This window comes from Ixodes scapularis, unplaced genomic scaffold (genome assembly GCF_016920785.2).
Source record: "Ixodes scapularis isolate PalLabHiFi unplaced genomic scaffold, ASM1692078v2 PGA_scaffold2__306_contigs__length_199485367, whole genome shotgun sequence".
Lineage (NCBI taxonomy): Eukaryota > Metazoa > Arthropoda > Arachnida > Ixodida > Ixodidae > Ixodes > Ixodes scapularis.
Genome location: NW_024609857.1, coordinates 162,925,367 through 162,943,099, shown reverse-complemented (window position 1 = coordinate 162,943,099; position 17,733 = coordinate 162,925,367). Strand labels below are relative to the sequence as shown.

The following is a 17,733-nucleotide window of genomic DNA, read 5'->3' as shown; positions in this document are numbered from 1 at the left end:
GAAGGCGGCACTCATCTAACTTTCACCCCCCCCCCTTTTTTTTAAATCTGTTTGAATCAACCATCCTGTATATTGGATCAACAGAGTATTTAAAGGCTCTAGAAAATGTGTCACATGCAACTCAAAAGCTAGATGTGTTAGGGGTGTGAGTGTTATGTACTTACGTCAACAGTCAAGATATTGACGTTGAGGGCAGCCAGCTTTCGCACCAGGAGGTGGTTTAGCGCAAGCCTTTCTCTCTCTCTGGCTGCCCCGACAGGACCACCTCTCGGTACAATCTTGTATACCAGCACATGCCGTGTTGACTCCATGAGCCCGACAATGAAATCCTTCGAAAAGAAAGAACATCCATTTATGCACCTGACAAAGCGAAGTTGTGTACTGCTGCTAACCAGGTTAATGGATTACATAAACTAGAGCCAAGCACATAGCCAGGGAGGGGCCCATGGGGTCTGCCCCCCCCCCCCCCCCCAAAAAAAAAAAAATTTGCCATTTTGCTTGGGCCTCCTTTCCCCCCTCCTCATACAACATTTTGTCATGTCATCCCGCTTTTGCCCCGCTCCTCCAGTGTTTCAATAACTTAATGATATTCACCTTTATTCGCGTGGCTATATCGTCGGCGGAGTCCCCGTTGAAAAGGTCGTTTCCGCCCACATACACGGCAATGAAGTCCTCAGCGTACAGGTGCAAGCATTCAACGTACCCGGGCAGCGTACACGTCGATGCACCCGGGAAGCTGAAAGTGCACACTTGCACACTTCAGACAAGCCACAGTCGATGGCGTTCCATAAACTTCAACTGGCTATCCCCGACGATAGCACCTCGGAGTTCCATGGCGTCGGCGTCAGCGTGCGATCAAAAGGCGTCGCGAAAAGCCGTCGAAACGAGTTTGAAAACGGCACGACTGCGACGTAACGTAACTATGGTAACCCCGGTGACACCACAGAGCGACATGCTGGCCACCAGAACCATCCCTAGTTGAGTTGTCCCTACGCGGCCTACGCGGTACCTACAATCCTGCAGCCAATCAGCAGAGGAGATGGGGCTCTCCGATTAGGTGCACACCAAATTTGGCATGACTACCATTTTGCAGAATCTTTCGAGTACCGTGTTCAGAAAGTAAACACGACACCGACATATGAAACCAAAACCAAACGTCTCCCGCGTGTTCCTTTCTTATTTTATTTTGTTTGCCCATAGTTCCTCGTTGCCCGTTTCGCGTCCAGCGTAACAAAAAGAAAAACAGTTATGCTGTTGTGTTTTACGGTTTAGTAATCATTTTTGGTCCGATTTATATTTTTCACGGTTATTCAAGGGGAAATAAGAACAGTATTCCTGAAAATCGCTAACCAAAACGTGACCGAGGGCACGTCCCGTTTCGACCAATTCCTGACGCATCTCTTGTGACGTCGCACTTCTTGGCCGCGCATCGGTCACGTGAGCTCCGCTTCTCCCGCAGCTCTCGGGGCGTCGCCCCAGTCGATCCTGGCCCCGCAGGGGGCACCTGTGAAAGCAGGTGTTTGGAGAGTGGCGTCTCCACGGACCCCGAGCCGTGCGGGTTCGCCCGCCCACGTCTGACTGTGCGTGGCTTTCCTGTGTCCGGGGAAAAGGGCATCCTGGTGGTTGAGCCGAGCCCGGGGTAGGTTTGGACCCTTTGGGGCCCCCCGGGCAAGGCAATACACCACTTCGGCCCCCGCTTCCCGTAGATGGGAATCCTGGCTTGACCCGACCAGGATGATTCAGTCGGTCGCCACTTCTACTATCCCCTCCCTTCTTTCGCCTTTATCTTCTCATCCTTTCCACTCTCCTCATTTCTCTTCTTTCCTTTTTCAACTCCCCGCAGGGGGCATTTATTTGTGAAAGCAGGTGTTTGGAGAGTGGCGTCTCCACGGACCCTGAGCCATGCGGGTTCGCCCACCCATGTCTGACTGTGCGTGGCTTTCTCGTATCTGGGGAAAAGGGCATCCTGGTGGTTGAGCCAAGTCCGGGGTAGGTTTGGATCCTTCGCGAACCCCCGGGCGAGGCAATACACCACTTCGGCCCCCGCTTCTCATAGACGGGAGTCCTGGTAAGGCCCGGCCAGGATGATTCAGTCTAGTCGCCACTTCTACTATCCCCTCTCTGCTTTCACCCTTGTCTGCTCCTCCTTTTCACTCTTCTCATTTCTCTTCTTTCCTTTTTCAACTCCTTTGGCGGCAAGGGCTAACCCTCACTAAAACCGCCATTTCGGAAAACAAGTGGCGCCACCTATAGTGAATTGGAGTCGCGAATAGTGGCAGTCCTGGGGGTCGTCGAGTGTATTGAGACCAAGGCCTTGCGCCTTCTTTCTCTCATACTGGCCTTTCCAGTAGTTGGCCTGCTGCTGGGCTTTAGACAAGGCAAGCTCAGCTGCCTGAAGTTGTGCCTGCAGCGAATGTTTTCCAGACTACCCACAGAGGATAGGTGTGTCTCACCAGCTTCTGCAGAAAGCATTTGGTGCCCAATAAAATGTGAGCAACATATAGCTTGTCCCAAGCGTATCATCACGGCAGGTGCATCTGAAACTAGCTGAATTTTACGAGGTATGTGATCCAAGAAAGTGGTATAGCTTATGAAAACAGGGTTGATACCAGTTGATCATGTTTTACTGGGTAATAGCATCCACAGCAAAGAAAAAGAAAAGGAAGAAAAACGAGAGGGCATTTTCTCACAAAATTAGGGGGCTAAAGTATTAATGTGCCAGAAACAAGTTGACTATGCAAGGACTAAAAGCAAACAAGGCATAAACAGGTGTCCCAATGCCCTTCTGTGATGATGGACACATTGCATCTATAATGTGTGCAAACTCAGCTCTGTCAGTTGACTGCACCTAGCAAAAATTCTAATAGGAATATCTATGAGACTAATAGACATTTTTATGAGACTAATAGGAACTCCTATAAGACTGATAGCAATGCCTATGAGACTACCGTAATGTCCCGAGTCATCGCCCATCCCCGAGCCATCGCCCACCCCATTTTTGGGGCCAATATCGATTTCCGAAAAAATACAGAGTCATCGCCCACCCCTTCAAATACCCCAGCGCGGACTCTGCGATCCGCGAACACTCATCCTACCCGAATGACGCGGCCGCGGACCTTACAGTTGGAGGACGTCCGTGACAAAGTAAAACGAAGGAGGGAAAGACACTTCTTTTTGTTTACGCATTTCCTCCGTGAGCGACCCCAAAGTGGTCGTGTATCCGTGCGAAAAGAAAACGATGGAGATAACAAATAAGAGTTTGTTAACGTAACCGCGGAGTGTTAGGTCAAAGTCTGTCTCCGCCGAAGTAAGGTCACCGCGAACCCGCTCCTTCTTCCCGCCCGTCGCGACCGCGGTTGTGCAATATTTTAGGCAAAGCCAAAGCGTAAATAAAGCTTTGCTGGAACGTCCTACACAGACGTTTGCAGAGCGTCCCAACCGTGCATTGATAGCCCGCCGTGCACGGACGCACGTATGTACGCACCAAACAAGTTGCGCAAGAGCTTGCAATTGACAAGGCGCCCGACTTGGCCCGATGCCAAAGTATTTGCCAACGCGACCGTCGGCTTTCCCGTTTTCCCAGCATTGCTCTTGGTCGCTTCTTTGGTCCGCTCGCTCGCTCGCTCGTTGCGCCTGGTCGGTTTTTCTATTTTCTTGTAGACGTTTTTTTTTTTTTTTTTTTACTAAATAGGAGAACATAATGGTGACATTCTTTCACGGAACAAACGTTCGCGCTATATGCAGATCGGCGGTGTTTCTAGCGCGTATGCTAGCAACGGACTTCGCTATAGTAAAATATTCTTTCGTGAGCATTTTTTTCTATAAAACAATGAAACTAAATTGAGTTTTGAGTTTGATGTATCTCTTGTGCATCAGCGCTAGATACGCAGAGAAAAATAGGCGGTTTTTTCCGCTTTTTTTCAAGTGTTTGTGCACACCCACCGAGACATGGCCCACCCCACTTTTTTAACGAATTTCAGGCGGTAGGGGGGTGGGCGATGACTCGGGATATTACAGTAATAGAAACTCCTATGAGACTAATAGGAATCCCTATAAGGCTAATAGCAACTTGTATGAGACCAATAGAAATCTCTATGAGACTAATAGACATCTTTATCTCATAAGTAGAGATGTGTATTAGACTAATACAAAACCATTTGTCTAATAGAAATATTTATTAGGTTAATGTATGCAAGTTTGGAAGATTTGTTTAATTTTGGGAACCACGAGTTCCAGAAATAACAGGCAAGTTTGAAATTGGAACTCAGTTGTACCCAGAAACAGCAGAGCCAGGAGAAATAGTTACAAGGAAAAAGATGTAAAATGATGCCTCTCCGCACAAGCAATACACATGTTATGTTAGATGTCAAAAAAAGCATCCTAATTCTATCAGTTCCTTAGAACTCACTGATAGGGGCTGCCCAGTTACATCTGTAGATTTTAGGTGCATGCTTCCACCACCTCTGGTCAAAACCTGCTAAAGTGAAGAAATAATGCAATAAGCCCCAAGTCCTTCACCTATAAACAGCTCCTCGAGAGGCCAGCTTGGTATGATGCTGTTCTGCCTGATTATTGTCATTTTTATCCTGTAAATTGCCAGATACTTTTCACGAGATGCCATACGGAGGATTTTGGGTAAATCTAGTTCAACTTAATCAGCAGGGTATGCTAACGAAGAATGAACCTAGCTATTCATAACATTGAAATTCTGCAACATATTAGTAATGCAAGGCATGAAGCTCGTTTTGTGATGTTGTGCCACATGCTTCCAGTTTCTTGTGCAAGCTATTACAGTTGGAAGAACCGTATAACTGCTATGGAAATTCACCTTAGGTTGAACAATGCACTGCATTAGGTGCCTCTTGCCTTATGACAAAGAACCCGCTGTTTGTCATAATGGATAGCTGTCACATAACATTCAGAATGACAGGTTCTGTAGTTCCTATTCAATGAACTAATTCCAGTTCGTGCATCACGTCGGTACCTTGTTTAGACCCGAGACATAAAAGGATGCCTTACTCCTCGTCGGAATCATGCATGTCCCTCTCCTTGGGGCAGTATGGCGGGTCTTGGCTGTCCTGCCTGCATGAATAGGAAACATGTCATGTAAATGATCGTGCAATTGCAAACTCCTTAAATCACAAAGCATTTCATAAGAACAAGACTAACCAAAATAATTAATGTCTGTAATCTTTATTCAATACATATTTAATGGGTATTTAAAGAGATATTTAAATAAATATTTGAAGAACAAATGCTTGAAATTTACATGTGACATAATGGGGAGTCAATAGCTTAGTGCCAATGGTCTCTTCTTTCAGCTAATAATATTTTAGAAACATTGAAGAAAAATGCTTGTAATTTACAAGTGACATTAGTCAACAGCTTAGTGCCAAAGATGTCTTCTTTCAGGTAACAATATGTTAGAAACATATTACAGTGAGGCACTATTTCAGGTGAGAAGCACCCATAAGCTTGGTTAATGCTGATGTCTTCCCACAACAGCTTTGCAATGCAAGCTTCTAAATAGAATATATTTTGGACAATAGACCCTTTCCAGAATTCAGTCTGGCCACTTTGATGACTATCATTATCTGAAAAAAGGCAAATGGTCTATACTAATGGCGGCCTTCTGTTTACTGATGAAAGAAGTTGAGGATGCTCCTAAGCAGATGATTCGAGGCCCATACATTCTAGACGTTAGCGCGACGTGAAGTAAGAATTAGATGCAAGAGCTGCGTAAGTTTTCATTTCTAACTCGGGCCCAGTCAATGTGTTAGTAGCACACACTCGGCTTCAAAGCCCCTTGATGTATAAAAATTTATCAAGATTGCTATGTGGGTTGGCGCTTCGTTCTGACTGGTCACATTTTTTTCGCCATCGATACTGAAAGAGATTAAAAAATACCTGTACAGCGAAGCGCACATTCTCGTTTACCGTTGACTTGCGAAAGTGAGGGTGCCCCATAAAATACTGCAGATCACAGGTTCACTGCCGCCATTAGTACAGTTCAAGTTAAACAGCCAGTTGAGTCACCAGATGGCACTGAATTCTGGAAAGGGTCTATTGGAGTGCCCGCATGCCCACGTGCTCACGTGAATGTGGGCATCTCATTTTGTAACTCCCCTGCAGAGCATCAACTAATGCTGATCCTGGTCTGTAAACAGACATGTTGCTGCTTTTGAAACCTTTCATCCTCGTGGCATCTACCAAATTACATCTTTCAAATTCCCTGATTTGTCCAGGTGCTAAAAAGATCTTTCACAATTCCAGGTTTTCCCTGGTGGTAGGTGCCTGAATCCTTACGATGCTTTCTGAATACCACCTTTCCAAACTTTTATGTCACCATTCATAAAAACAATGTCATGCTTCACTTGCTAACTTAGAGGCTAGTGAGAGTGACCACCAAACTAAGAGACAGAAGAAGGGAAGGTTGTGGCACCTCATAGTCTATGTATACTCACATGTCCGAATCCCAGATGACTGCAGTGTCTGCTTCATCCTTGTCATCTCTGAAAATATCATAAAAGCAACTCGAGTTTCCTGTGTGTATGATGAAATGTACAGGGTGGTATTTTTTAACCAAGACGGATTTTTATATATATAAAAGAGGCTCACTGCCACGTGAATGCCGTCTTCACAGTGTGTCTGTGCAACTACTCGGCGGACGTTGGATGGGTGGATAATCATAGTACCATTATCACTAATTAACCAAAGCATGTTTATTAACTTCTAAAATTAGTATTCCAGTGGGACGTGTTAGCATTAGTTTTGAAGGCAGTCACTATTAGAGCCTAACCCAATTCAAAGAATGTGCAAAACAGCAAAAGACTTTGGGATAATTATTGATCAAGTTTTGCATTTTCTTTACCCAATTAAAAGACAGTACAAGGTAGGTATGCAGTAAGTGGACCGTGATGTAACTTCTTGAGGAACTCATAATTATATTGGAGGTGAGACAACGGCCTGTCCACCGAGGACACACTGTCGAGATAGTGGCGAGTAGGGATGCCGCAACCTTTCTTTTAGCCAAAGTTTTGATGATTGGTTTAAAAATTATCGAACTTGTGAGCTTTTTACATTAAAAAATCGACAGCCGTCGACTTTTAATACACCTCGCTAATTTCTTCTGTGTGACGGGTACCGCAGGTAGTACAACCTGTTTTAGTTTTGCCAGCTTGCCTCATGTTTTTCGTCTGCTCAACATCTGCCCGTTTCTGGTTGGTTCGATTTGGATGAGCATGGCGCAGCAACGTGTTTGCGTAATCACTACTGCAATGATGCACGTTAGACACTAGGCTAACATGCATCATTGCAGTAGTGATTACGCTGACGAAAATTGCTCTAAGGCGGCTAGGTTCGTCGCTTCATTTGATCTGCTACTTCACACTGCCAAAACATGACACGCAAGTTTTTTTTAAATATGAATCTATGAAAACATCGTTGGAAATTGAAGCTGTGGAAGTCATACCTTAATGAGAACCAGACTGTGCCTTTTTCAAAGTTTTGGAGTTTGCAATTTTGAAAAAATGGGAAATGTTCAAAAAATTTTTAACTTTAGGTTTAAATGCAGTTATGTCTCAAAAGCAGAAGTAGTCACAATGAAAAAGTTTACTCTGGCCTAACACACAAAAAAAAAGTTTTAAATTTCTAGTGGGGAAGTATTTTATACCTTTGATTTTTTTACTTTCAAGTCCATATAAATTCAAATTGTTGAACCGAAACTACTAGAAATCTTAAAAGCTTCAAACTTTGCAAATTTGAACCTTGACAATTAATAACCTGGTCTATTTACCATGTCAAGGTTATGCTTAGTAACCTGTATAAAGCCATGAGTATCCAACTTAGGAGACTTCACAACATCTAGCACCGTAAATACTTTTAATGTACAAGACATACTCATCAGAAAGCTTGTGTTGTTCGTCATCAGTGAGCAGCGGAGGCGACGCTTGAAGGGGTGGCCTTTCTGTGCTCCAGGTGCTGTCTGTCTGGCAGCCCAGATGACGAATCGAAGGTTCTGTTTGAATACCTAAAAAGCAGTTTAACAATGCTTGAAGCATATGTCTGGCTGGCATCACAATCAGGACGCAAGATTTGCTGTCAATAGTAATGAACATGCGAGATTAAACCAATCAATGCCTAATAAAGGATGCATGAGTATAAATAAGGCGAACAAGTTTGGAGGTGTGTCTCTTTAGGACAAGCTCCCCTTCCTATACCCCTGACACAGTGGCATAGCCAGGGCGGGTGTCCTGATGTCAAAACAGCCCCCAAAATGTTCGCAACCCCCCCCCTCTCCGGAACACTCTTCCCATCTTTTGGGCTCGCAGCCTCAAAGAGCGGTAGATAGCCCACGCATTTAGACACTTTGGCTTCGGCACAAACGATAAACATAATGCAATCCGTGCCATAAACCTAAGTTCGGCTCGCACCTCGCTGAAATCGTGTCTCCGAACAAAGTTGGATTAGCACCCGAAGCCCCTCCAGAAGCATGCAGAGAGCAGCTAGCCCGGTCGGCAGTATTATATACAAGAGGACAAAGGCTTGAAAGCCTCTGTCCTCTTGGTAGGAATAAAGTGCACTGAATGTAAACAGAAGCAAAGGTAAATGAATAAGTTGATAACATACCAACGCTTCTGCTCTGGGTGGATGTCTGGGCCTTCTTTCTGGTTGCCAGATGGATATTTGCTTGGCAGCCAACGTCAGCACTCACTGATTCTGAGGTTTGCTCAAAGAAGCACTCGCTGTCGTCGTCCATGGCTGGATCAGGAGCAGCTTCTTGCTGAGATGGCCCAGGTGCTGCAGCATCCAGTGCATCCTGCACCAGCTGTGTTCAATAATATAAGATTTCTATTGGGATGAAAAAATATGTTTATTACTAGACCACAATCTAATTTAATATGAGATGCTTGTTCACCCATCTCAAAGTAATCAATAAGTTTTGTCTTCTCTCTCTCTCTTATTCAGATCTTCTTTAACCTCGCTGACAATGAACTACTACAGTGTTATAGACTGACTGAAAATTTCAACTCTAACTAAAGTTTAATAAAAACAAAGTAGCCCGACGTTTTGGGACCAGCTCGGTCCCTCGGTCACCCATGACCAAGGGACCGAGCAGGTCCAGAAACGTTGGAGTATTTTGTTTTTATTAAAGTTTGGTTAGAGTTGCAATTTTCAGTCAGTCTATTAATTTCCTAACCAGACAGACTTCTGTCGAAGATGTTTACATTCCCTAGTGTTATGCAGCAGGGGATTCTGGTATTTTACCAAGAACGACCAAATAGACACTTGGACCCATTATAATAATGACCCTACGTTACAATATTTATTATGGGTACACACTCGCACAATTTATTTTCTCGTTTCCTACGCACATCACGACAGGCATGTGATGCGAGAAATAGTGTGGTGCGGCCGTAGGAACTTTGACAATTTAAATGCCTAGAAAAAAATCGAATTTGAAACATACTCACTTGAAACTGGACACACAAACATTGTTTCGCCCAAAGTTTGATACCTATTTTTTCAGACATCTACTTGGAGGTAGTAAATTAAAAAAAAATAGAACACAAACGGCAGCAATGCATTTCCTATGGCCTACATTGATTGTTTTACGTCTGCAAACTGGTCTGGGACCTTGATCTCAGGTGGCTGAAGCTTTGAACATCTTTTTCTGAGTAGTACAAACCCTCTGGACGGCACGAATATAAAAGAGGCGTCGCGTAACTATTTGTACCTGGCTATTTCATGAGCAACTTTCAAATTCCGGAATTTTCGCCACCCACTTTGGACAAAAATGAATGTTTCAAAACGTTTACAGACCGCATACCAGAGAGGCGTCACATAGTTATTGCAACTATACTTAGCGTCCTACTTCAACATCGACTGCAGCGAACAGTAAGCGCAAACTGGTTGCCTCTAAATGCACCTCAGATGCATGTGCGCTTGTGTGGCGGGACGTTCGGCGTTTGCACCTGCAGGCTTTCCTGCAGTTTATGACAAGGTTGCATCGAAGTATACTTGGTAGTGATTGTCGATTTGAGACGTGCTGGTATGTCTCACCTGTTTGTGCCCGTTACCGATAGAAAAATAGATATTTTTTTGCGCAGCGTCTCTAAGGCAACACAGGAGACCTATTGAACGCAAAAACCCTGAGAACATCTTTGGAAAGGCTGGCAGCGATTGAAATAATTGTGAAAAATGAGGAAAAAAATAATGCCTTTGTATTGGGTATACCATATGGGAGTGCGGTTGCAAACCAGTTTGCAAACGAAAAACTACCCCATAGGCCAGTGAGTCTCAACCCTTGATGTTCCGCAGACCCCTTGTGGATCGGAGATGATGGAGGACTCCGCTCGTGGTGAGGGGAAAGGAAATGTATTAATATATTATGCTAGTGATTTATTAAATGGGTATATGTAAGGGCTGGTGTGAAGTAGACTTCTGTTATTGACATGTACACAAGCAGACCTACCCGAAAATTGGAACGTTTCTTCTCAATCCGAAAACAGATAATTTAATTGCTAGGCTTGACTGATGAGTCTGGGCTTTGCGAACCCCTAGAATGTCTTTGCGGACCCCCATTTGAGAACCACTGCTATAGGCCATAGGAAATGCACGGCGGCTGATTTTGTTGTATTTTTAGCTAGTCTCTACTCCCAAGTTGACGTCTGAAAAGAATAGACATGAAACTTTGGGCGAAACAACGTTAGTGTGCCCCATCTCATGTGTGCACGTTCGAAATCCTATTTTTGCTAGGCGTTTCAAATCTAGAAGTTTTTTACGGCCGCACCTTGTACACAGGTGTACTTCTCATCCTCAAGAGACTACGACTCGAGCAGCGAGAAGTATCATGGGCCACCGTGTTGAGTGCTCGCTTCGAGCAGCAATAAAGTCTTCTGGTTCAATCGCTTGCACTTCACTCGGCAAGCACAGCCTAGCTAGCTCACATACACAAATTCATTACGTGTTTAAATCTCGTCGACAATCCGCACCACAGCGAGCGCGCTTCTCGAACGCACATGTGAACGAGACATAAACATCAACCTCTGATCTTTTCCTTTTTGCAAGGGCTCCTCTTTCGATGGGGGGTCGTCGGGGTTCCGTGTGCTTAAAAAGCGTAGGCACGGCATCGGGCTTGAGCTTCCGGGTACCGTGGCCAAGGCCGAACTCCGACTTCAGAAGACTCGAGGCCTCGTAACAGTCGGCGTGAAAGTGTTCCGAGCACAGTCGAGTTGTACTCGTCGGGGACCACTTATCGTGCCGTACAGCTTGGATCCATTGCTCGCGCAAGGCGCCGTCACCAGGAAAGCGATGAAACGACACGCTGCGTTTGTCACTGGCGCTGTTTGTGCAGCCGACAGCACAGCACCAGTTTCCGAAACCCATTGTATGGGTACGGAAACTTAGAAAGATCGAAATTGTAGCGATGCATGTCGTTTCGAAGCACACTTCCCAAAAGGTCGCCCAAACGAGCACTTCCAATGACGTCACCTGACGAGCGACTCCAGTGTTGCCGGTAGAGAGTCACCTGTTGAAATCGGCTCTGAACCCGTAATTTGCAAATTCAATAACTGCGAAAAAAAACTATTTCAATGAAATAATTTGGTTACGAGTTCAGCTTTGCCCACTGGTGTGTTGAGCCAATTTTGAGGCAAATCGGCGACCATCGAAAAATTGGCGGAGTACCCCTTTAAATGTCATAGCACTCATGCCATGCAAAACCTGAGTCATCATCACAAACTCGGCCAGCAAATCTGAGGCCTTGGACACGTCACTCTCTTCTACCGCGTCCTTTGAGTGGAGGTACACTCCACTCACGAGGAGACAAAAGTGGTCCAGATACTTTGGCAGGATACCTTCTAGGCACGGGATGGCGTAGTGGAGCAGCCACCACTTCCATTCACTTGCCTTCCAAAATGGCCATTCCACCAGAGACCTGGGCAACCGGGTAAACCACTGGGGTGGAGTTAGCTGCAAGAGCTGCTTGTCAATGATTTCCACTGTTTTTAGGGTGCCAATGTAGCACTCGAGCTGCGTGCAGGTGAGCCACTTCTCGCACATTTGCTTGGTTACTTCCTCCAAGACACAGTGGAGATAGTCAGGGTTCACATACTCCAGACCAAGTCAGGTCCCAGGGCATTCATCAGCGATGTGGGCCCCTTCACTCCACAGGACGGTTCCCCTTTCCGCAGTGCTGCTGCTGCGTTCTTCCTTAAAGAGCGAACCGTCCTCTGTGGTGCCACTGCCCCATCCTCTTGCACTGGGTACCTCATGAAACCTCAAAAAGTAAAAAAATGAGAAAGAACTGGTTGGCGCAAAATGATGCTTTAAGCTTTACATTTAACAAATTATTCAGTTACTGAAGCTGAACAAAAGCGACCAAGATCTCACTTTTTATTCTTTCCTGTCTTGATTTTATCATCACTTTCCAAATTAATTAGATTACTCACGAAACGGATTTCATCAGTTGACAGCGTAAAATATGCAAGACTTGACGGTACAGTTCCAAGATCAATGTGACGGTTCAAAAGCACCATTCAGTTATGTCCCCTTCTGAAGGCACCAGGTGCATCCGTAATATCCATTAAACTGTTTCATGTTCAGAACAGCAGCCCTTGCTGGCGCATCGACGCAACAGCATACGATCTGTACCCTTGAGTTCATGATGTGACCGCCACTTTCCCATGTGATTGTCCCGATACGGTTGATCTCGTTGACGAACGGGTTTAGGAACATCACCATGTCGGGGTGGCCTGCACCAAACCACAGTGCTGCAAGCGGTACATTGCTCCAGCGTATGTGCACCGGCAGCTCATTGAATACGCACTGGAGTGGCCACAGTGACGATTTGCTCGAGTTAAAAACTCGTGCACCATCAGTATTCATAGTGAGTATAATATCACACCAGGAGCTGTTGGCAGTCTGTTTTTGATAGAGTGCTCCATCCGTCAGATCTCTCATGGTGTTGTCTGCTTTTTCGTTTTTCTTCTGGAGAGACCGGAACAGCTCTTGCGCGATACCTTCGTCGGCTAAGAGTACCTCTAGCTGCCGCTTCAGGTCGAGCGTTGTGAAGAAATTCCGTTGGGAGAAATTCTTCGTAGGGACGACAGCTTGGCAGTTCGGACATGGTGTCCCATCTTGAGTCCCTGCAACAACATTGGTGCCGCACTCCTTGCAGAAGAGGTGGTGCTTAGTCATCCACTTTTTAAGTTTGGACCATATCTTCCTAAGCAAAAACTTTGATCCCGGAAGCACATCTTTGCCAAATAGGAAGTTCACAAGTTTGAGCAGCCCTTCCATGTTTGACCAGTTCAGGCTCGCTGCAATGCCGTAACAAATGATGCCAATCGTGGCATCCGCCGCAGACAACGTGGTATTAGCAAAACTTGTGCAGCAAAACTGTGAAATAAAATGTGCCAAGTCGCTGTCACTCGCGAGCTCGTCGTCCAGAGCGGTCGTGAATGCGTTGTCGGCTCCGTTGTCATCGGCTCCTTCGCTGTGGGCTCCAGGGTCGCTTTCGGCATAGTCGCCCACCCCATCGTCGTAGACTTGATGGTTTTCGGCTGCGGGGTCGCCGCCATCGTCGTAGGCTTGGTGGTTGTCATCTGCAGAGTCGCCGGCTCTATCAACGTAGCCTCTGTGGTTGCCGGCTGCGGGGTCGCCGGCTCCATCGTCGTAGGCTTGGTGGTTGTCAGCTGCGGAGCCGCCGGCTCTATTGTCGTAAGCTCTGTGGTTGTCCGCTCTGTGAGTGTCTGATCCGCCGTCGCTGGCACGTTCTTGTGATATTGATACTGCCGCTGCGCTTGCCTACGGCACGGCAGTGCTTACTCTTTTTTTGCGAAAAAGTTCTGTTGTTGTCGGTATCCGGTATTCAGCGCCAGGTTCCAAGTACTTTTTTCGTTTGCATGCGTGGGAATTTTGGCGTGAACTAGAAGGATCTGTAACATCCGAGGAGCAACCCGCCACGGGACCACCTGAATCGTCCGCCATTTTTCTCATTGTTGATAGAAGTGGCTACAAGAATGGATTTCGTTGGCTATTATCCCTGTCACCTTTGTACTTGGTGCCCTAAGTCCTGGCGTTCGTTCTTGCAGCTGCGAGTGAATTGGTGGCATCAGGGCGGCATTTCAAACATTAGCAAAATTTGTTAATGAGTATTATAATACAAATCGTGTTTTACGATTATTTCGTACCAACACATGAATTCACGTGATTGTAGTTGTCGCACTGGTGGCGCCGCAGCGGCAGCATGTCCTTCAAAAGTCCGAAGTGACAGCAGTCCTCAATCCCCCGAATCCTTAATGTCCCTAAACATTGCCAAGTAACACGTGCGTCGGAAGTACCTTGTATTACGAGTTTCGCAGTGTTTAGCGTTACGTCCATACTAGTTTGCGGAAGCATGCACGCGTACGTCTGGTTTCAGGACGACGACGCGGAGGTCGTTGTTCTATGCAGCGACATAAAGAATTTAGCCCAGCTGGGCTTACAGACTTCAACACCAACCATTGGTACGTGTGGCGGGAAGACGCCAGTCAATCTGGCTGTTTTCGAGCCCAAGTCATAAAGATGTATGGTAAGTATCAACTCTTACCTCACTGTGCTGGGCATTTGTAGCATCTAGAATACCTGTTCCATTCACGGTTGTGACGAGCTTTCCTTCTCAACGACCCTGTGACATTGCTGTAAATTTGGTAGCAAAAAAAAAAAAAGAAAACAAAAATATGTAGGGAGCGGGTATAATGCCGGCAGCCGGCATTATATTTTCCTGATAGCCTGGCTGCGTAGACATAGGAAAAAAAGAATGCTGGCAGCAGACCCGCGCAGCGTGGGGGGGGGTAAGAAAAATGCCGGCAGTACTTGTTTTTCTGTCTGTAAAATCATGCCAGCTGCAGTCAGTCTTACTGGGAGTGCACAGAGAAACATGCCGGCTAATTTGGGTAGGTTTTAATAAAAAAAAGAAAAAGAAAGTTCTAATTTGTCCTACATTTTAATTGCCTCAATTATGTTTGAATGTAAAGGGACCACAGAGATCAGGGACATCGAAATAGCAAAATAACATTGAATAAAGCGGCGAAAATTTATACAAGTTAGTTTTTGCGAAGGGAATATGAACTATGTTGGGGTGATCATGACGAGGAAAGATAGGGGGGGGGGGGGACGTTATTTTCGCGAAATTCAGTTGAAGAGTGGAAGCGCTTATGGAAATACGATAGCCTAGCAAGATATCTTCTCTGCCGAAGTGTTTCTAAGCCAATTGGGGCTTTAAGTTGTGTGACGCTTACAGGTGCATGTTGTTTGAGTATGAATCCAGTTGCCCTGTTTTGAAGAGATTCTAGCCAGTCATTTAAATACTTCTGATGCGGGTTCCAAATTATAGATGCATACTCCAACTTTGGCCTAATCAGAGCAGTGTATGCTTGTAGTTTTGTTTCTTTTGTTGCCATGTACCAATGTCTTCTCATAAATCCTGAAGATTAATTTGCTCTTTTAAGAATGTAGTCTATATGACTATTCCACGAAAGATTACGACTTGGATGAATACCCAGATATTAAAATGACGTTACTTTATATACTTTTGAATCTATGAGAGTGTAGTCATGATGTACAATGGAAGAACGGTTTGTAAATGTCATTGTTTTCGTTTTTTCTATATTTATTTTCATTTGCCATGTCTCACACCATAGCATTATGCTATTCAAGTCTTTTTGAAGGGCAATGCAATCTGATTGATTTGATATATGACGGTATACCACACAGTCTGCAAACAGTCGAATTTTTGATGAAACATTGTTAGGGAGGTCATTTATATAAAGTAAAAACAAAAGTGGCCCAAGAACAGATCCTTGTGGCACTCCAGATTTATCGCGTACGGGAGGTGAACTTATGCCATTTTTTATTACGGTTTGGTTTCGGTTGCTGAGGTATTCTCCAACCCACGTAATTACCTTTTTTTTTTCTCTGTGTGAGGTAACCTTAGATTTTATTAGATCAGTTATACAAGTTTCACACGAACTGTCTCTATGAAATTGCACGCAACACACTTTCCTATTAGTAGCGCGACCCTGCCCTGAAAATGTCATAGTTCTAGCTATCATAGTTTTTTTTAATTAGGAGCTAGCGGTAGTATCTCTATTCTGTTAAGCTCGTAACTTACGATTCACATGAGCTAACATGATTTCACTGCACACACAATGTTGCTTGCAGCAAGTTCTCACTGGCACAATCGTTGTTTCCATTCAAGCTGTCTTGATTATCCACAGGTGACGTAGGGAACTCGGATGAGGTCATTGCTCTTGAGCTTGAAAAGGGCATCCGTGAAACTCGCTCCTTCGTGTTTGGTATTATTCAAGGCACTTGGGTCGTTGGGTGATCCGAAACGTCAGGCGATCGTATCCCGAAGCCGCACCCGCCGCCGAGGAGATTGCGGCGCATGCGCACGACTCGGCGCCGAGGCGGCGGGGGTGACTCACCATGGCGCGGAGGAAAACATCAGGTGATGGCGTGCCGGGAGAAGAGAGTTGATGCTGTCCCCTCCTCCCTTGCTGCCACGGGGGTGCCCACATGTTGAATGTGTTGAACGACTCAAGGGGAGGCCTTTTCACGAAACACAGCACTGCGCACGAAGACAGGACAGGAACCACGAGAGAACACCGCACCACTGCGGCAACGGCAGGCTCGAAGAAGGCGCAGACCGATTCTGTAACAATGTATTAAGCACACGGGACAAAACGCGTCCTAATTACATCGCGTGCAAGCAGCGGCAGCAGTCTTAGTGCTCACGAATGCAAAAGTCTTTGGAAAATAACGCTCGAGAAAGCACGAAGTGAGCTCATGCTGGAGACAGCACAAGCTGGACAGGTTAAAACGCCCCCAGCTCTCTACTACAACCATGCGAAGTCCCGTTCAAAACTCTCATAGCACGAAATTTGAGTCCTAATAGCGGCTATACAAACAATATATCACACTTTCTGTTGGTAGTTCATGACAGGCTAGTATATTACCTAACTGTGAATAAAGAATGAAAGAAATAAGAGTGTTTTTTTTAGAAAATTAAGTTCAAACTTACAAGTTTTTCAGGCATATGTTCCGTGTTATATCTTTACCAAAAATATTCAAGTTATACTCAAAAGAAAGCTTAATTGGAACTTTACGGTGATGTAAAGATCATAAAAATATATTGTTTAGGTCACACAGCACAGCTTGCTGAACTTCATCAATTATTGTTGCAGAGAGGCAGTTTGACAATTAAAAAAAAAACATTAAAGATAATATGACCTAGATGCTTTATTAGCATAACTCGCCGTTTGCATCTTCATTTAATAAAGGGATTTACAGGCGGCTACTAAAAATTTCAGAGGCATTAATTATGAGTTTAGTTTTGTGAGTCACTTGTATTACTGGGCAACAAGTGAACAAAAACCAAAATGTAACAGGGGTGGAACGGCTGCGCCATTTGCGCCATTTTGCGCCAAACGCATTTTCCTGCGCCATCCTGCGCCATTTCGCGGAGACTGCGCCACAGCCAATACCTTGCGCCATTATGCACCAAATCGCGCAACGTGCGCCACAAAAAAAAAAAAAAAAAATATTGTATTTTCTTTTGGTTTCGGTTTCTATCGACTCGATTGGCAACAATTAGCGCGTTTAGCTTGGTCGGCTTTGCAATCCTTTGTTCTGTTTCTTCTCCCTGTGTATCCCGAGTCGAAAGCGCGCGAAAAAACTCGGGGATCG

General features: G+C 45.3%; 2 protein-coding genes across 2 annotated transcripts in view; both read right to left on the bottom strand.

Annotated features, from left to right (window-relative positions):
• Positions 1-220: 220 nt before the first annotated feature.
• LOC121836647 (THAP domain-containing protein 11-like) lies at positions 221-11,388 on the bottom strand. Its single transcript, XM_042291606.1, has 6 exons — positions 11,047-11,388; positions 8,629-8,827; positions 7,900-8,029; positions 6,465-6,512; positions 5,020-5,082; positions 221-329 (listed from the first exon to the last, which is right to left on the bottom strand). The coding sequence occupies exons 1-6, from the start codon at positions 11,386-11,388 to the stop codon at positions 221-223; spliced, it is 891 nt and encodes a 296-aa protein (XP_042147540.1).
• Positions 11,389-15,923: 4,535 nt separating this feature from the next.
• LOC121836831 overlaps positions 15,924-17,733 on the bottom strand; it is a 66,194-nt gene continuing 64,384 nt past the window's right edge. Inside the window, exon 4 of the transcript XR_006078020.1 lies at positions 15,924-16,699. The gene's annotated coding sequence lies outside the window, so the exon portion shown is untranslated. The remainder of the gene's footprint in view (positions 16,700-17,733) is intronic.